Source organism: Engystomops pustulosus, chromosome 2 (assembly GCF_040894005.1).
Source record: "Engystomops pustulosus chromosome 2, aEngPut4.maternal, whole genome shotgun sequence".
NCBI lineage: Eukaryota > Metazoa > Chordata > Amphibia > Anura > Leptodactylidae > Engystomops > Engystomops pustulosus.
In genome coordinates, this window is record NC_092412.1 from 110,949,730 (window position 1) to 110,970,306 (window position 20,577).

General features: G+C 42.1%; 2 protein-coding genes across 2 annotated transcripts; both read left to right on the top strand.

Annotated features, from left to right (window-relative positions):
• Positions 1 to 12,095: 12,095 nt before the first annotated feature.
• On the top strand, positions 12,096 to 13,702 carry TMSB4X (thymosin beta 4 X-linked). Its single transcript, XM_072135957.1, has 3 exons — positions 12,096 to 12,254; positions 13,035 to 13,147; positions 13,233 to 13,702. Exons 2-3 carry the CDS (start codon positions 13,048 to 13,050, stop codon positions 13,265 to 13,267), a joined length of 135 nt encoding a protein of 44 aa, XP_071992058.1. The 5' UTR covers positions 12,096 to 12,254; positions 13,035 to 13,047; the 3' UTR covers positions 13,268 to 13,702.
• A 3,397-nt stretch (positions 13,703 to 17,099) lies between these two features.
• Positions 17,100 to 20,289, top strand: LOC140117048 (uncharacterized). The gene is made up of 2 exons (XM_072133480.1): positions 17,100 to 19,213; positions 19,480 to 20,289. Exons 1-2 carry the CDS (start codon positions 17,100 to 17,102, stop codon positions 19,565 to 19,567), a joined length of 2,202 nt encoding a protein of 733 aa, XP_071989581.1. The 3' UTR covers positions 19,568 to 20,289.
• The last annotated feature ends 288 nt before the right edge of the window (positions 20,290 to 20,577 follow it).

Genomic DNA, 20,577 nt, shown 5'->3' on the forward strand with positions numbered 1-20,577 from the left:
ACAGTGCGCCAGAATTTAGGCGCAACTACTACACTTAGGCGCACAAAAGTGATAAATGTGGGCCTTTCTCTCTTATTCCCTTTTATTTTGTGATAGTTATTTTTTGTTGGGAAAATTGACTGATACGATGAACATTCAATCCTCTTCGCCTAATGTGACTACACCACGACCAGAACATGTCCATAAAGTTATATGTAACACCAAAAACACACACATGTCCTGGAATAAAGTTTTTATTTCCCATCATCCTCCATTATTTACACCTATGTTATGACGTTCTCATTCAGATTCTTATGAAGCGCGGAGGGTTCTGTTATTGTGCAGCTAATACAATGGCGCACATCTAAAATTGACTTTTATTATCTCATTAGCTTGGTTTATGGATATATAGTTATTTATTTGGGTTACCATTGTCTAAGGAACAGACAATTATACATCTGTGTGAATTTTCTGCAGTTCCCTTTGCTGCATATTTTGGTTAATATATTGGTGTGGGGTCTGTATGCTCTCCTCACATCCTACTGTATTCTGGATTTGTACATATTTTAGAGGAAATTTTGAATGTTAATTGCCAAATGCATCGCCTGGTTGTCTGCTTTCAAAATTCTATAGGTTTTATGGCGCCTTTACTTTTTATTCTGTTTTATTGCTATATTTTGCAGGTTGTGACTGTCTAAAAATTTCTAGCTGAAAAGCAGATATCTAGTTATTACAGTGTTAGTGATATTATGTGGATTTATTTATGTGAACATATCAATATGAGACATTTGTGAACTCTACAAATGTCCATGTATTACATTTAGGAGATGTGAATGTAAACATTTTCTGTTTGGATCAAATATTTTGCCATCAAATTCAAATTTTAAGTATTTTAATAAAATGTTTCAATTAGAATCAAAATTGCATGAAGGTGCCTATGTCTATAAAATCTTTGATGCAATTTTGAAAATGGGGCAAGTGTCTGCTTTCAGAAAATATCGGTCCCTCTCCCCAATGGGCCTCACAGTCTAATCAACCTACCAGTAATTTTTTGGAGTGTGGGATGAAACCGGAGGACCCGGAGGAAACCCATGCAGACACAAAGAGAACATACAAAATCTTTGCAGATGTTGACCAGCACTGCAAGGCTGTAGTGCTACACAGAGCCACCATGCTGCCCATAAATCTCCTTATCATTTATTTATCTCATATAAAATTCTCCCATATTACAGTTTGTTTCACCATACTAAAGGGAGCCTCTTGCTGACTGTGACTGGTCATAAAATAGTTTTATTTTGGGGCCCCACTTTTAGTTTTGCCCAGGGCCCCACTTTGCCTAGAACCGGCCCTGCTTACAGTACATGAAAAGTGTCATCTGTTGGCTCACTGCTATGAAAGACTTAGATTATGTGGCACTGCCCACTTTAAATTCATGGCCATGCTTACATATATACGATATATCAAGGATTAAGCTACAGAGCTCTATATCAATGGCAGAGACTGTGACATAAAACAGAATGCAGATTACTAAGTAATACATCTCTTCTCCTTTTCAGGATATTTCTCTTCTCATCTTCCTCTCAGTGTCAGGGTTCCTCGGAGCTCAGTTCTAGATCCTCTTCTCTTTTCCCTCTATACTGCCCCCATTTGGTTTCCAGTATCATCTTTATGCTGATAACACCCAGCTATATACTTCTGCACATATCAACCCTGCCTGACCTCAGAACACTAGTTATTTTCTCTCTCTGCCGTCTCTAACATCATGTCCTCTCTCTTCTTGAAACTTAATTGAGAGACTGAACTTATTGTCTTTTCACCATTTTACTAAATGACCCCATCATGATCTCTTAATCTCGCTCTGTGGGATCACTATACGGTAGCACCGAGGCAGCAGGCCTCCAGTCTTCCACTCACTAAACTCTCTCCTCTACAATCTAGTCTTAATGCAGCAGCCAGAATTGTCTTTCAGACCAAACACTACACGGATGCCTCCAGTTTCTGCCGATCACTGCAGTGGTTGCCCGTCGCCTTCCGAATACAGTTTAAAATAATAACCTCCCTATCTCTCTTCTCGTATCTCAGTCTATTGCCCAACCCGTGCTCTTCAATCTGCCAGTGATAATAGATTAATATGTACCTTAATTCGAACCTCTGACCCCATCTCTTTAGTCAAGTCCATAATTCTCGCTAACTGCATGAAATTTCTACTCTCTCTTTACTAAGCCATCCTATGTCCTCCTCTTGTCTGTTATCCGTCAAACACCAGATGCCAAGATCCAGGCTTCTCTGCAGTCCAATTGACTTTGGACTATGTATATAAGATGGCGGCTGATAGATGGTCCAAACAGCAGAATTTTTATTTATTAAATTATTTTATTCTGTTCCTTTTTAAATAAAAAAAAAAAAAAAACAACCGCTGGACAATTATACAAGTTATTATACCTCTAGGGTCCCCCCTTCATCCTCATAGACTGTAAGCTCTTGCGAGCAGGGCCCTCACTCCTATTGTTCCATATGACTGTTTGTACTCTGTAATGTAGTATTTTATTTGTATACGTCCCCTATGATTTGTAAAGCGCTATGGAATATAGTGAAATAGCAGCAATTTGAACATTTTTACTTTATTTTCATTTATCTATACATATTCATATTTTTTAATATTATGGGCCTTTTTGGGGTTGCGATTTCAAAAAAGTTCACTCAGTGTAGAGAAAAAAAAAAGCAATACCACATACTTCTCAAAACAAGCACTATGGGACAATCAATTGCTTACAATAATATAAAGTGTAAAAGAATGAACAAAACTATTTTGTATGCATTTTTAATATATGATGTATATGTTTAGTGTGATTCTGTAAACCATGGATGGTAAGGACTTGCGCGCGGACCCTTCTGCATACCGAGCAGTTGTCTGCTTTTATACAGTAGAATTCCACCTCTTAGGCTGCATGCACACTGCCGTGAGCCCGCCGCACCGTAGCACGGCGGGCACACGGCAGCGCGGGGAGAGGAGGAGGAGGTGAGCGCAGCTCACCCCCGCCCCTCTCCATAGCGATGCATGGCCGCGGCGCCGTAATACGGGAAAAGATAGGACATGTCCTATCTTTTCCCGGGCTACGGAGCGGTACGGTGCCGCACGTGTGCTGCACCGTACCGCTGCTGTAGGGCGCCGCGAGCCCATAGAAGTGTATGGGGGACGTATATCGGCCGTATATACGTCAGCCGTATATACGTCCCCCATACTGTAGTGTGAATGCAGCCTTAACCTATTAAAGGGACCCTGTCATAGTGATTTGGGACACTATAACACCCACAGGTCCTTATGGACCTGTGGTTTAGTGTCCCAAATTGATATATGGTGTTTTTAAGCAATTCTTGCTCCCTTTGGCGACTGCAACTTGCAGCAAGTTTGGCCGGTATAGTACAACCTGACCTCACTGCGCAAGCGCTGTAGATACATAGCATGCGCAGTGAAGCCAGGGCACTATTCCAGCTTTACTCACTGCATCACAAAAGGAGGTGCTGGTGCGGGATCTTCTGATTTTAGTACAATGTGTCTCACTGGACTCACATAAAGGCTAGAATAAAAGTTTATTATTTTTTCATTATTTTTCAGCATTAAAGATCTAAGAAAGGTCGATTTGGAACACTAAACCACAGATCCATATGGTCCTGTAGTTGGTTTAGGGTCCCATTAAAAAAGCCATTCAAAGCAGCATGGGTGGTATAGGTATATACAGACTGGAATAGACTGTTTTGCGACAGTCATTCTTCCTGCTTCCTGTGTAGCTGTCCGCCCCCGACCTGCCTGTTTAGCAGCTCTACTTACTCTCAGCCTTCATTCACTCCTTTGACTCTTCTCTCTCACAGACCATCAGCATACACAAGGCCGGCTCCAGGTTTCAGTAGGCCCTTGGGTGGGCCCTGAGTGGGCCCCTTTCCAGTGAACTTTAGTTTCTGCATTTTTCATGCAGCCACATAAGACACCAAATATGCAAAAAACCTTTTTATTTACTTGTTCATTATAATAGTAGTGATGTATTGCAGGGTACTATCACTGTCAACCTATGCAATCGCATAGGACAGGACATCACAGGAATCTACTATAGACAGGATCTTCGATCCTGGGGCTGCCATAGCAACGATCGCCACCACCTAAAAATGCTGCAGGGGCGACGATCATGGGGGAATCCACCTTCGGGCATTTAAAACCCACGATCAGAATTGCACAGGGATGTCAGCTGTGAGTGACAGCAACCCTGACTGCAGTAATAGTACATCATGGATCACTATGAGTTTATTTTATACAGCCTCTTAAAGTTTTAGTATACACAGACCCCCCCCCCCACTATATGATTAATCCATGGGAATGTGCTGTATATACTAAAATTATGAAGAGCTGTAAATAAATTATATACATAGTTTTATGATTCAATGTGACCGGCAAATAATGAGAGTTACCTTACCACCTCATGCAGGTCTAGGGTTCCCGCTCTCCTCTTCTGATGTTTCTGGACAGTAGTATTGCAGTATATGGTAGGAACGATCAGAACATCTAGGGTTAAAGAACCTTGCGAATCTAAAAAATAGTAAAAAGAAGTTCAAACAAAGTGTAAAAAATAAAAAAAAAACACATAGCAGGTATTGCCACGTCTCAGAATGCTCGATCTATTAAAATATAATAACTGTTATTGCCAACAGTCAGCCCCATAACGGAAAATAGCGCCCAAATATCCAAAAAGCTACTTTTACATCAATTTACATTACATTTCAAAGTATGAAAAAGTATAGAATTAGCATCAAAAGATGGCAAAAAATGTTTTATTTCCGTACACATTTGTTTAATTTTTGAAAATGTATTAAAACACAATAATACTTATAAAAATTTGGTATCACCGTGATCGTACCAAACCCAAGAATAAAGCAGAGGTGTTATTTGGAGTGCACATTGAAAGCCATAAATACTGAGCCCACAAGAAAATGGCGCAAAAATTATGGATTTTTGAAGGTGGAGAACGAAAAAACCCTGCGGGGCTAAAAAGGCTATGTAAACTTCTCATTTGATGAAAAATGTGAAATTCTGATTACAGGTTCCCTTTAATTGGTGACTTTATTCTATTCTAGAAAGAATATAATACAGGCAGTCCCCGAGTTACATACAAGATAGGGCCTGTAGGTTTGTTCTTACGTTGAATTTGTATGTAAGTCGGAACTGTATATTTTATCATTGTAGCTCCAGCCCAAACTTTTTTGGTCTCTGTGACAATTAGATTTTAAAAATGTTGGGTTGTCATAAGAATCAGGATTAACAATAAAGCTTCATTACAGACACCTGTGATAACTGATCATTGTAGCCTAGGACTAAAGTACAATAAATTACCAATATCCAGAGGTCCGTTTGTAACTAGGGGTCGTATGTAAGTCGAGTGTTCTTAAGTAGGGGACCGCCTGTATATAGATATAAATAATGTAAATACACTAATGTAATATATACAACCCCAATGTCCATCAAAAATGCCTGGCCACACCACAAAATTGTCAGGAATAAATTCTGCAGCACGGCCATCTGGACCATTCTCAGTGCAGCAAGGTACTCGAGCCTTTATAAATGTAGAGGCAGTTTGAGGCCAGAGAAAGTCTAATTGTGCTACAGTCACAATCCCCTGCTCCATCTAAGCCTGTTGAGAAATGACTGTTATTTAGGAAGTGTAACGCCTACACAGAAACCTTTCCACGGCTGAAAGGTTCATTTTATGAACAGTCTGATATTGAAAATCATTTCCACTTATAATCTTTTGATTAAGGCTTTATTACCATAAATAAAAATATAGTTTCACGTGGTTGCAACGAAGTGGAACAACTTTTGGATGTATGGCCATCTGTCCATATGGCCATTTGTCAATTTATTCCTGCTGTCAAAACCCCCTACATGGATCCCTTATGGCTACCTTGTAAGCAGCAAACCTACCTGTGTGTACAGACAAAAAACAAAATAGAAGTACCGTAGTCTATCATTTTAACTCTGTATAAAATAAAATTAAGCTTTTATCACCACTTTTGGCCCCTACAGCCCATGTTTTTTTTTTTCATTTTTTGAGAAGTACATGTGCAGTACATGTTTTTAGTGCAAGAATAGGAATAAGGGTGCGGTCATATGCTGCATCTGCGCAGCGCTAGCAGGGGGACGTGAATCAGCCCCATCTCATTAGCATTTCAAATGAAGCGCATACAATTGTTTAGCGATCACATGCGTTTCACTGCAGATAAAAATAGGTAGGACCCTGCAGAACCAGGTAAAAGTATATATAGTATTCCAATACACAGACCATGAATCAGAACTAAGCAGAAAGAAAAGATGTGTGTCTTAAAAGGCAAAATTACATGTGCATAATGCATTTTATTGCATCAATACCACAAATGTATCAAACATGGGAAAAGGGACACACATAGTTACATGTGAACAACAAATAGCTGTATTAACCAGATAAAGTTAAGCAACATAACAGCTCCTCTACTGGTAGGTACCTCCTAAACTACCCCAAATAAAAGATATATTCAGAAATCAAAGGTGCGCCTTTTATATATGAACCGTACTTACAGACAACAGCTGCTTTAAACCGTGCACAGGTCTGCCACCTGCTGGTCATACATCCTTATAATCAGGTGCGCCTTATAGTCCAAAAAATACTGTACATTCAAAGTCGTGAATAGCCAAAAAGGTCACTATAATAGATTACAAGTTAGGTAGAGTGGTGGGTAATATTTAGGTCAGTGTATCAAAGAGATGGGGTAGATATTGAGTAGAGGGGAGGTGGAGGGCTCCCCATGCGTTCCATCTCCTCCTGGAGACTTCCTCACTACAAACGCCAATGCATTCGGTCCCATTACACTTGGGCTGTTACCGATCACATGCGTTTCACAGGAAATGCAGATTTAATCTGGCCAAGCATGCCCCCCAGGCCACTGATAGCACACTTTCCCAGGGTACGTATAAGACCTATATAGACATATTTACCCCAGTAAAGTATGTCTGCAGTCCACGTGAGCCAACAGCGAGAATTCCTGTAATGTCTTGTGTAATTATACCTTTATGTGTAAAAAAGTGTTTATATTTCAGGATTCTAACTGGACTGATGCACTAGTGTGTGAGATATTTTTAGTGAACACAGCACAGACCCTTCCTACTGTGTAACTGTTGTAATCTTCAAACAGAAGCTACAGCAGTGACTCATGGCAAAGGGGAGGAGCTGCGAAGCAGTACAGTGAAGAGATATTATGCACATGTTCTCCACTTTCTTAACTTTTTCCTTTTTACATCCTACTTCAAAACAGATTTTCTAGATGACGCCATCACACTAGGCCACAAAGGAAACATGATCTGGATGGTGCTTAGTGGCTTAACAAACTAGTAGTGGTTTATCAGGTCAGTACATATCTATTAACAATACAGACCAAAAGTAGGACACACCTTCTCATTCAAAGACTTTTCTGTATTTTCAAGACTATAAAAATTGTATATTCACACTGAAGTAAAACAGATGTGTCCATGTCAACAGTATAAAACCCAATAGATGCGGCCTAACACCAGCAAACTAAGTATCAAACCAAAAAACAACAAGATCTGGTGTTATACAAAATACTGTAGGTAAAACTAGTACAAATTTATTGGTATACGTTAAAAGACATTAAAAAACACACCTGAAGATGTGTATGTAAATACAACCTCCTGTGGTACCAGGCAGCTGGTGACTCACCCTTGCTGGGGTCCAAATGGAGACCGTGTTTAACCCCTTAAGGACGCAGCCATTTTACAGCTTAAGGCTCAGTCCCATTTTTTAGATTCTGACTTGCGTCTCTTTATATGGTTATAACATTTGAACACTGTTACTTATCAAAGCGATTCTGAGATTGATTTTTCCCCACATGTTGTACTTCATTTTAGTGGTAAATTTTGGCTGATACGTTTTGCGTATATTTACAAAAAAAAGAAAAAAATGATGAATTTTTAGAAAAATTAGCCATTTTCGAAATTCAAAATCACCGCGTTTTCAGGCAGATCGATTTACCACCTAAATAACTTGCAGAATAACATTTCCCATTTGTCTACTTTACATTTTCATAATTTTTGAAAGTTTGGATAATTTATTTTGACGTCACGCGACTTACAAATCGAATAGCGATTTTCCGTATTTTCAGAATTGACTATTTTGGGGATAAATACTGTTTGAAATCAAATTTTAGATATTTAGCAACAAAAACCCCCTATATAACCAACCCATTTTCAAATCTGCACCCCTCAAACTATCAGAAACAGCATTTACAAAGATTGTTAACCCCTTGAGATCTTCATAGTAATTGAATCAAAATGGCGGTGAAATTTAGAATGGTCAAATTTTGTCAGTTATACGTTCATTTAGCCCTAAAATTTACACATTTCCAAAAGATAAAAAGAGAAAACTCACCATAAAATTTGTTCTACAATTTCTCCTGAATGCAGCGACCCCCCACATGTGGACATTACTTGTGTTATGGGGGCACAGCGAGGCGCAGAAGGGAAGGAGCACCCTGCAGCTGCCAGGATTTTAGTTTTCTCGTTGCCCCCTTTTGAAGGCTATAAAATTTTCGCTTTTCCGTTATTTGGGTCATGTGACCGCATTTTTTTTGCGGGATGAGATGCTTTTTCCAGTGTTACCATTTTGGGGTTGGTATCACCTATTGTTGAAAATTTAGGAACTTATTTTGAGGTCATGAGTAGAAAAGCATCAATTCTGTACTGGATTTTTTACTTTTTTTTTTTTTCGTGGTCACCGTATATCCTAATAATCCTGTTATCTTTATTCTATGGGTCGATACGATTACGGGGATACCAGACATGAATATTTTTTTTTATGTTTTACTAAATTTGCCAAATAAAACCCTAATGTGGGGAAAAATCTATCATTTTTGCATCGCCGTCTTCCAAGTGGCATAACATTGTTACGTTTTTGGCTATAGAGATGGTTGATGGCTTGTTTTTTGCAGGACATGTTGTTCTTTGCAACAGTATCATTCTGGAGTACGTATGTTTTGTTGATCACTTTTTATTGCATTTTTAGTGGGATATAATAGGTAAAAATCATAATTTTTGGCGGGTTTTTAACGTTTTTTTTTTTACGGCGTTCATCATATGGGTTCAATAGTTATTGTTACGGACGCGGTGATACTATATATGTGGGGTTTGTGTTATGATTTAGACTTTTTTGAGCGTTATATGTCTCTTTATATGTTTAGGGGCTTATGGGCATTTTTAGTGATTTATAAAGTAATTTTTTATTGAAAAACATTTTTTTTTACATTTTTTTACATGATCCACCATGGGATATGAACAAGCAATCATCTGATTGCTTGTTCTTGATAATACTCTGCAATACTAATGTATTGCAGGGTATTATCAGTGCCAGCCTATGCAGATGCATAGGCTGACACTTTGCCTTTAAGATGACGTCACAGACGCCATCTTAAAGGTAAACCCTCCTTGCATCATCTATCAATATCTATCCTTTCCCCAGTATTGTGGTCAGTTAGGCCGGTGCCACACGCACCGCTTTGTCTGCGTTTGAAACCGTAAACGCAGACAAAGCTGCACCTAACGGGGCGGGCTGCGGCCCGATCGCATCGGCGTTTCTATGGAAACGCCTGCGATCGGGAACAAGCCGCCGGTGGTTTGCATTAAATTAACACAAAACACCGGCGGCTCCTTCCCGATCGCAGGCGTTTCCATAGAAACGCCGATGCGATCAGGCCGCAGCCCGCCCCGGTAGGCGCGGCTTTGTCTGCGTTTGCATTTTCAAGGCACCAGCCTTAGGGTGAAGACACACATGGCGTTTTTGGGCCGTTTTTACTAAGTGCGTTTTCAGATCGTTAAAAACGCATGCGTTGTCCGTTTTTCCGAAATTGCGCAATGAAAAACGGACAAAAACGGATGCGTTTTCAAAAAACGCATGCGTTTTTAAAAAACGGATGTGTTTTTTTAACGCATGCGTTTTTAACGATCTGAAAACGCACTTCGTAAAAACGGCCCAAAAACGCCATGTGTGTCTTCACCCTAAGGGTGAAGACACACATGGCGTTTTTGGGCCGTTTTTGGGCCGTTTTTACGAAGTGCGTTTTCAGATCGTTAAAAACGCATGCGTTAAAAAAACACATCCGTTTTTTAAAAACGCATGCGTTTTTGTCCGTTTTCCAAAATTGCGCAATGAAAAACGGACAAAAACGCATGTGTTTTCAAAAAACGCATGCGTTTTTAAAAAACGGATGCGTTTTTAAAAAAACGGATACGTTTTTTAACGCATGCGTTTTTAACGATCTGAAAACGCACTTAGTAAAAACGGCCCAAAAACGGCCCAAAAACGCCATGTGTGTCTTCACCCTAAGTGACATAGTACTCACAGGCTGATCAAGAATAGTGTGAAACCGCCATATGCAACGGGGAGGGGCTTGATCCCATCACATATGGGCTTCCATTTAAATGCATGCAAGCGGAAAAAGCGCTACGTTTCAGTGGAAACGCATATGCAACCAGGCCAAGTCATTTGAATAGAGTTTGGCCGCGGTCACACGTACCGCTAGACGTCTGTTCATAACGCGACGCTAGCGCACAGGGGGAGGTCCTCGGCCTGAACGCACATGCGTTTCCAGAGAAGCGCATGCGATCGGCTTAACAATCGCATGTGCGTTCGGGCCGAGGACCTCCCTCTGTGCGCTAGCGTCGCGTTATGACGGACGCCTAGCGGTATGCATGACCACGGCCTCTCAAAACATAAATGAACATCGGCTAACAGCAAAAAGCATGGCAAATATTTGCTAGCATTGAGGGCGCGGTCACACGTTGCATTTTGGTTGCATTTTCACGCAAGTTCCTATAGTTGAGGAGAGGTGATTTGCCTAATTACATTACTGTTATAATTTGCATTTACAAAACGCAATGTAAACACGATTTTAACACATTGTAAACAGTAAGGTAATTAGACAAATCTCCCCAGGGCGCATTCACACGTTGCGTTTTGGTTGCGTTTTCATTGCGTTTGAAACGCATATACAACAGCTGGTGAGAGGTAATTTGCCTAATTACATTACCGTTTACGTTTGTAAACGTTTACCATGCGTTTTGTAAACGGAAATGTTAACAGTGATGTAATTAGGCAAATCACCTCTCCTCAGCTGTTGTATATGCGTTTCAAACGCAATGAAAACGCAGGTCAAAACGCAACGTGTGAACGCGCCCCCAGCTGTAGGAATGCGTTCCAAAACGCAATCAAAATGCAACATGTGACCACGCCCTAACAGTTTTACAAGAAGTAGAGAACATGAAGACCACTAGCTTTCTGATAGACCACGCCTGGTCGTGCAGATGTTAGATGTCAGCTCATCTATTCAGGCTTACAGGAGAGCAGTATTGATGAAAATGGACTATTAATCTATACTGAATCTATATGGTAGGGTTACAACTGGGACAATGCAGTTCTATGATAAGGTAATGAAAACAGGAAGCTTATTTCCTGCCTTACTACTCCTTCACCACAGGTCTGCATGCAGCAGTATTGCATCTATTAACCTCTGCAGTGCTGGAGGAATCTGCAAAGCATACAGGCAATCTTCTAAACTCCAATAACCTGGGTCTCCAAAGCCCAACATGTGGAATCCATCAGTGATCCAGGCCAGAGACAAGCTGCAAGAGGTATTGAGCAATCTCTGACAGAACCTCCTGAACGGCAGAAACAAACAAGAAGTGCAATGGCTACTTCTTCTTTCTGCTACTCAGGATGATAGTTACAAGGATTTTGAACATAAAGAAACCATTATTTTCCCTCCACCACCTCAGTTTGCTGCAACACTATACATATTCAGTATGTAGGCCTCTGCAGAGCTTAGAAATGAAGCAGCATGGCCTGGAAATACAAAGCAGCTGCCTATTGTTTCTTTAATAACACGTTGCAGCAAACAATGAGCTGTGCTTTTCAGACGAGTTACTGCCTCACCTAATGCTCGGCATGGCTATTCACAAGGATTACACAAGCCACAAAAAGCTTCTGCTTGTGGCGTCGTATTAATATGAAGCAACGCAATGGAAGAGAATAGGAAGAAAGGGAAGGCGAGGGCAGTGAAGGGTTACAGAGGGGTGACGTCACGCCTCATTTGCATAGAGGAGATGATATAAAAGCAGGCACAGCGCTCTCCGCTCACACTCTAGGCTGCATCTGTAAGAGTCTTCTGTGTCTGTGTGCGGCGTAGTGCTGGTAAGTGCGTGCGATTTGTATTATACTCTTTGTTATGGGGGAGATTTAGGAATTGTTGGTTTATGCTGCAGAGTTAACTATTTCATTGTGGAGGTTTAGCAAAGATTTTAGTTTCTGTTGTCCTCCTACTGAAGGATTTTCATGTAAATTTCCATTTCCCTGTTTTATATTTTTGCAGCTGTTTCCATTTGTAGTTTTAGAAAACCGCTATGTGTGTTTTTGGCTTTAAGATGCGTGCAGTGATCTGTATAGTTAAAGCTTTGTCCATTATCTTATTGGGAAGGCTATGATGGGTTAAATTGGATGGAGATTGGGAATAAACAGTAACTGGGGCTGTGTTCTGCTGTGTAACTGCTCTGCAATGAAGTGGGGGCTGATAAAGAATAGGGCGGTGGTTAAGGCTCCTTGAGCTGGTTGTAGCCCTTTGTGAGAAAGGAAGAATGCATGACTTCATCTGCCACCAAGGGATTGTTACCCACCATGCTGGCTCACCCCTCATTACCATACATCCTGATTATTGATCAGATCATTATGTGACCATTGCTTAAAGTTGATGCGTCATTAGATTTTTTTTTTCCCTAAAATATGCAGGGAATGTCTTTAAATTGAGTCAAATATTGCCTCAAGGTTTTCTTTTACTGCTCTCAGAATGTCTCAGATGTGATGCTGTTAGAAAGTGAGGAGGATGAGGGCGTGGTAGCCCCTGATATGAAGTGACACTTTTTGCAGTGCAGGCATGGTGGCGCTCTAACACTCCATTCCTTTCTCTCCTTTGTGCAGATCATCCAACAAAATGTCTGACAAACCAGATTTGGCTGAGATTGAGAAATTTGATAAGGCCAAGCTGAAAAAGACAGAAACGCAAGAGAAAAATCCACTTCCTTCTAAAGAAAGTAAGTGCCTCTATATTTTCATACTATGATTTTGAGTTTTTTGGAGAAAGCGGTGTTTAATAAATACTTTTTTTAAATTTTTCAGCAATTGAGCAAGAGAAACAAGCATCTGAATCCTAATGAACCCCATCACCCCAATATGCACTGTACATTCCACAAGCATTGCCTTCTTATTTTTCTTCTTTTAGCTGTTTAACTTTGTAAGAAATAACTAAGATACAAAGAGGTTGGAAAAAAACGTTTACTGTGCTGCCCCTGACACCGACAGAAAAGTTAATAAAGAACTACTGAACACTGAATGAAGGCGCTGCCTTTCCATCTGCCTGTCTGGCTGGCTTTGGTTTTGGTAGCATGAGCGACCTTGCAGGATGAAAGGAGAATCTGAGTGGAACTACAGATATCCAGTAATGTGGTGATGAGTTGAATGGAAAGCTGCACCAAGGTCCGGCGAGCTGTAAAATGCAGTCAAATTGAGTGCCATTTTATTTGTTCAAAATGATTTGAATTATTGGAATGCACAATTTTTTTCAATATGCAAATAAAAAGTATAAAATATTTTCTGATTCGTGTTAAAAAAAAAAAAATGTTTTCTCCTCAATGCTGGAAGGAAAACTGAGTGAAACAAAGGGTTTTCAGTTTCTATGGTGAGCTTTACAAAGATTTTCATGAAACCTAATTTATTCTTTTGTGCTGCCTCGCCATGATGACGGTACTGCTTGCTTGTATTTAAACTTTTTTTTTTTTTTTTTCACATGCTCATTCATCCTGTAGTATGGTTTCTCAGCTGGGTTTTTTTTTCGCCCCCTACATGACAGAACTGTTCTAGTTTGTAATCCAACACTAGCTTTTACTACTCTTTATATAGTGCAGTAGTGTAGAAATTAAATGTTTAAAACCCAATATGCAACAACTTTATAATTTTTATATATGGATCAATTTCCTCTTATGTAGGGAATTCTTTCTTTAGTAACAATGTCTAGGTCAGCCTGTAATACATAGAACAGTGTTTTTTTTTTTTTTTGTATTCTAGCCAATGCATCAGGCTGGCCTTCTGGTAATCTAACCTTGCAGAAGAACTAATCCCTGTTGTCTACCACTGAGGAACTGGTCAGCCAAAAATGGATGTAATGATAAAAAAAATTGACAGGTTGCTTAAAGCATGCAAAATTCTTCATGGCCTCTGGCTGTATGATGCAGAAGTTTCATTACCTTTGGGGGGGTTTCACCATTTTATGTAACCTATGGGGGGGTGGGGGAAGTCTTATCATGATGGATGCAATGACCCCCTGCAGATACATGGGGGGGGGGGGGGGGGTTCTATAAAAAAAAAAACACTAATACCAGTCCTGATAAATGTCCCCTTATGATCATGTTGTGGTCAATAGGTCATGCTAGCCACAGTCTTCCAGTTAGGTATTCTAATTTACAATTGTCAGCAAATTTAAAGTTGTAGTGCTCCACAATTGCACACCGCCTTTGCAGGATGTTGCCAAGGAGACTATATATACGAGGATGTATATACTCATGGCCAATTACTGATCAGTATTTTAAACACAGTGGTTTGTGGTTACAAAATGCTCATTGGAGGAGGCAGGGAAAACTTTGACATTCAGTAGTTTCTATTAATGGAACTTTTTATTTTTCTGAATACTATATACCCCTGTTGTAACCCTTTTTTTATTTGTCCTTCTGGCATACCCACTTGCATGGTGTAGTGGATGACTTAATGGAAGTGCCTACATACATCATCAGTATGTAACCCTCCCCAAGGATACAGATGGGTGTGCTAAACCTGTGGGTAAATATTTAAAGCTTGTGTATAGACACGTTGTATAAGGGTTCTATGAAACTATTTGGATTTTCTGCCTACTACTCATATCATGCAAAATGAAAATTTCCAATACGTCCCCCATGACGGCCCACTTGGAGGATGCCCCTTGACCTCTGTAGGGACAGGAAGCAGAGAGGTTAAAAGCCTCCCACCCGCATCCTCCCGCCAGTGTCTTCCTGTCCCTACAGGGGATAGGTCAGAGAGGCTCCTCTCCTCCTAAGGGGGGGGGGGGACGCATGTTACTTTAAAAGAAACTTACCGGGGTTACGCCGGCCTATTGCAGGTCGTAGTTCCCCTCCGGATCGGGTCCGCGGCCGGGTCCTTCCCCTCCCTGGTCCCTCGTTGATCCGGACAGCGGTCCTCTCCGGCAGCCGAATGGGGCCTACGCGAGGCCGCGCGGAGAACTCCGTTCCCAGGAGTCCTTTGCGGCCGATGACGACTTCCGGCCGCGACCGGAAGTGACGTCAGACGCGCCTCGGAGCGCCAGAACAAGCGCAGCAGAGCCACCAGCTAGGGGGATGGGCTCCCCGTTAAGGTATAAATTTTAGCTCTATCAGAGGAACGGTGTCTGCTGTTTAGGAGCACATACCGTTCGGTGGCCTGGCCGTCCCAGACATCTTTGACATGGCTGATGAGGCAGACTTGGGCCTACTCCACCCCCCTGGTTATGTAAGTGGTGCTGTATGGCATGTTCTAGTAGTATATCATATTAGAACTCCAAGTTAGTTATTCCTTACCTTTCTCCCTTAGGACAAGGATCAAGGGACTAAGGGGAAAGGTAAAGAGGACAGACCTGAAAAAACTGAAAAAGCTAGCAAACCTACTAAGAGCAGAAACACTGCTAAAAAATGCAATATGTGTTTTCGCACTATGCCCGAGGCTTACCAGAAGCCCATTTGTAAAACCTGTATAGAAGAGTTTATGCGAGAGGAAAAAACTTCATTTATGGATGAACTAAAATCCTTTATTGAGGAGAAAGTGGTGGCTTCAGTGGCCTCAGCAACACAGAAGGAACCCCCTCCAAAAAAGCCAAGACTAGCGGATATCTCCTCCTCTGAGGAGGAAAATTACGATTCTGAAGTCCCTTCTTGTTCTATGATGGACACAGAAGAAATCGATTCCCAGGACGTAGGTCAAAAGACGGATCCACGTCACCTCTTCCAGTTGGATGAGTTAGATAATCTACTAAAGGCCATTCGCGAAACTCTAGACATTGAAGAAGAAGTCCCCTGCACATCTAGAGAGGACGAATTGTTTGGAGGACTGAGAGCCAAAAAACAACGCGTCTTCCCAGTTAACGATACCCTGTTGGGGTTAATTACAGAAGAATGGAAGGACCCAGAGAAGAAGATCACAACCTCCAAGGGGTTTAGACGACGTCTAGTCTTTGATCCGAAAGTCTCCAAAGTTTGGGACTCTGTTCCTAAGATGGATGTGCAGGTGACAAAGGTTGTCAAAAAGACAGACTTACCGTTTGAAGACTCGGCTCAACTCAAAGACCCTATGGACCGAAAGGCAGACGCCCTCCTTAAAAGGGCCTGGGAAACATCTATGACAAGCCTAAAGTCAAATTTATCGGCTACCTCAGTTGCCAGAACCCTCTTCTTCTGGTTAAACCAATTAGAATCCCACATTAGAGAAGGCACCTCTAGAGCTTCTCTGTTAGGAAGTATTCCTCTCCTTAAATCTGCCACTGCCTTTCTAGCCGATGCTTCAGCTGAAGGCGTCCGGTTTGCGGCCAAAGAAGGGGCTCTAACAAATGCTACAAGGAGAGCCTTGTGGTTAAAACAATGGGGCGGTGACATTCGTTCTAAAACGAAGCTATGTAGTATCCCGTTCGCTGGAGATTTCGTCTTCGGTCCAGAGCTGGACGCCATATTAGAAAGAGCCTCTGATAAGAAGAAGGGGTTTCCGGAGAACAAAGCACCTTCCAAGAAACCTTCATTTCGTCCCTTCAGGAGCACCAAGGAGACCTTTCGGGGAAAAGGTAAACAGGGTCGCTGGAGTCACCCTAAAGGCGGCCGAGGTCGGGGGTTTCTATTCTCAAATTCCCCTGACAACTCCGGAGGGAAGAGACAGTGACGCCAGAGTGGGGGGGCGTCTTCTAGGGTTTGTCAACCAATGGTCTCGTATTACCTCAAACCCTTGGGTCCTGAATATTATCAACTCGGGTTACAGGATAGAATTCAGTTTCCCCCCACCATCAAGATTTATGCCTCCCTTATCATCTACCTCTTCCTCTACCCATTCTCTCATCTGGCAGGAAGTCTCATCTCTCATTCTCTCAGGAGTGATCTCCCGGGTCCCGCAAGATCAAGAAAAGACGGGCTTCTATTCTCCCCTCTTCCTGGTCAAAAAACCAAACGGGTCAAACCGGATGATAATAAACTTAAAGGCCTTGAACAAGTTCATCACTTACAGACGTTTCCACATGGAATCGGTAAGATCTGCGACCCAAATCATTTACACCGATTACTGCATGTGCACAATAGATCTGCAAGACGCCTACTATCACGTCCCAATTCACCCCTCATCTCAAAAATTCTTAAGATTTTCTGTCCTCTCTCCAGAAGGCTCTGTCCTACACTTTCAGTTTCGGGCTCTTCCCTTTGGGATTTCATCAGCTCCAAGAGTGTTTACAAAGATCATGGTGGAGGTGGTTGCTTTTCTGAGACTACAGGGAGTATCTATCATCCCTTATTTAGACGACCTGCTGATTGTGGGAAAAGACAGTTCAGATCTCATTATAGCAAGAGATCTTACGATACACAAGCTGTCAGAATTGGGATGGTTAATAAACACCCCAAAGTCAGATTTTTCTCCCTCCACCCTCAAGAAATTCCTGGGTGTAATGTTAGATTCCACTCATCTGATGTCCTTTCTTCCTCAGGGGAAAGCGGAGGATCTGAGACAACACGTTCGCTCCTTCAGAATGAAGATGTCTATATCAATCCGGGGAGCCATGAAGATCCTAGGACTCCTTACAGCCTGTCTCCCATCAGTGGCCTGGAGTCAAAATCATTCCCGCATCCTACAGAATTGGATTCTGAGCAGTTGGGATCGAAGGCCCTCAGGTTTGGACAAGAAGGTCATCATCCCATCCTCAGTAAAAAGAAGTTTACAGTGGTGGTTACAGAGGAAGAACCTGGAAAACGGGGTCCACTGGCACTGCCTTCCGCGTCTCACAATTGCGACCGACGCAAGCAGTATGGGCTGGGGAGCGGTCTTCCCTTCCCATTACGCCCAAGGTCTATGGACGCCTTCCCAATCCCGGAAGCCATCAAACTATCGAGAGCTACGGGCCATCTGGGAAGCCCTAAGGTTAAATACACCTCTCCTGAAGAACCACCATGTACACATTTTATCAGACAACACCACAGCAGTGTCTTACTTAAGAAGACAGGGGGGGACAAGATCGACAACTCTTTCCACCTTAACACATACGATCTTCTCCTGGGCAGAGGAGAATGTGCTCTCCCTCTCCGCAACGCACCTGAGAGGAGTTCTAAACAAGGAGGCAGATTACCTCAGCAGGGAACAAATTTCTCCCAACGAATGGAGCATCAATCCAGAAGTATTCATCCATTTGACAAATCTGTGGGGAATTCCTCAAATCGATCTCTTCGCCACAAAGAAGAATACGGTATGCCATCGATACTACACTCTGGAGGCAGGAGCACCGAAGGATCGACTGGATGCTTTCAGCCATCGATGGGTCGAACCTCTTTCCTATGCCTTTCCCCCTATTCCCTTAGTGGCAAGGGTCCTCAGAAAAATCCTTACGGACCAGGCAAGGGTGATACTGATCTGTCCAAATTGGCCAAAGAAGAACTGGTATCCCCTGTTGACATCTCTAACCCAGCAGCAACCAGTGATACTACCCTCACGGAGAGACCTGTTACACCAGGGACCGATTCTACATCCCAACCCTGGACGACTTCAGCTAACAGCCTGGATCCTGAGTCCGAATTCCTGACATCGCGGGGACTTTCAATGGCTGTAGTAACAACTCTTAAGGCAAGTAGGAAGAAGGTTACGTTCGCAATTTATCATAAAATTTGGAAAAAATTTGTAACATTTTGTGGAGATAATCCTCCATCTCAATCTAACCCCAATATCTTACAGATTTTGGACTTTCTACAGAAAGGCCTGGAACAGGGCCTTTCTACTAGCACCTTAAAGGTCCAGGTCTCGGCCCTTGGCGCCTTCTGCGATCGTCCACTGGCGGAGCACAGGTGGGTCAAAAGGTTTATCCTAGCCTCCTCCAGAATCAGACCCCAGATTCTCAGGAGAGTTCCTACATGGGACCTAAAACTGGTTCTAGACGCACTTTCCAGACCACCATTTGAACCTCTGGATAGCGCCAACATAAAGAACTTAACGTTAAAAACTACCCTTCTTGTTGCTGTCACTACAGCTAGAAGATTGGGTGAAATTCAGGCTATTTCAATCAAAGAGCCTTATATGCGAGTTCTGTCTGATCGTATAATTCTTACTTTAGATCCAGGCTTCATTCCCAAGGTGACATCCAGATTTCACAGAGCTCAAGAAATCACACTACCATCTTTTTGCGAAAATCCCTCCACTAGTAGGGAAGCTTCGTGGCACCTTCTAGACGTAAGAAGAATTGTACTAGCTTATATAAAAGCTACGGAGTCCTGGCGTTTAGACAATAACTTGTTTATTCAATTCCAGGGAAAAAACAAAGGGAGAAAGGCCTCAAAGACATCAATAGCAAGATGGCTAAAGTTAGCTATCTCCACCTGTTATACGCAACAAGGGAAGGAGACCCCAACGGACCTAAAAGCCCATTCCACCAGGGCTATGTCCACTTCCTGGGCTGAAAAAAGAGGTGCATCATTAGAGCAGATTTGCAAGGCCGCTACCTGGGCCTCATCATCCACCTTCATAAAACACTACAGACTGGATTTGCCTTGTTCTCAAGATCTTTCCTTTGGCAGGAAAGTTCTACAAGCTGTCATCCCACCCTAAAAATTTCTACTTATCTGGTAGATCTCCAAGTGGGCCGTCATGGGGGACGTATTGGAAATATAGAATTAGACTCACCGGTAATTCACTTTCCATCTAGTCCTCCATGACGGCCTATATATATTCCCTCCCTGACTTATTCTGTATGTATGTGAATGTTTAACATACAAAATAAAATTTTGTTGTACCTTCCACCGGTGTAGTTATTTGGTAGACACTGGCGGGAGGATGCGGGTGGGAGGCTTTTAACCTCTCTGCTTCCTGTCCCTACAGAGGTCAAGGGGCATCCTCCAAGTGGGCCGTCATGGAGGACTAGATGGAAAGTGAATTACCGGTGAGTCTAATTCTATATTTTAGTTCACAGATTTAACTGGGACAAGTACAGGTATTGATTTATGCAAGTCTTATTCTGATGAGACCATCTAGACCAAATCTACTGTGATTCAATTCGGCTAAATACTTTAAACTACAGTTAAGTCGGTGCCTCTCTCAGAAGCTGCTACTACAGTTTCACTGTAGAAGATAGTGGCCATGGTGTACTGTTTGGCATATAATTGGTTTCCCAAACTGCACAAACCCTGGTTGTGCTGCACTTTTAGTGAAGATGTTG

Coding starts and splice junctions, on each gene's coding strand:
- LOC140117048 (XM_072133480.1), top strand. CDS start 17,100: ATGGTCTCGTATTACCTCAAACCCTTGGGTCCTGAATATTATCAACTC. Junction 19,214..19,479: donor CGTCCACTGGCGGAGCACAG/GTGGGTCAAAAG, acceptor TTCTTACTTTAG/ATCCAGGCTTCATTCCCAAG.
- TMSB4X (XM_072135957.1), top strand. CDS start 13,048: ATGTCTGACAAACCAGATTTGGCTGAGATTGAGAAATTTGATAAGGCC. Junction 13,148..13,232: donor TCCACTTCCTTCTAAAGAAA/GTAAGTGCCTCT, acceptor TAAATTTTTCAG/CAATTGAGCAAGAGAAACAA.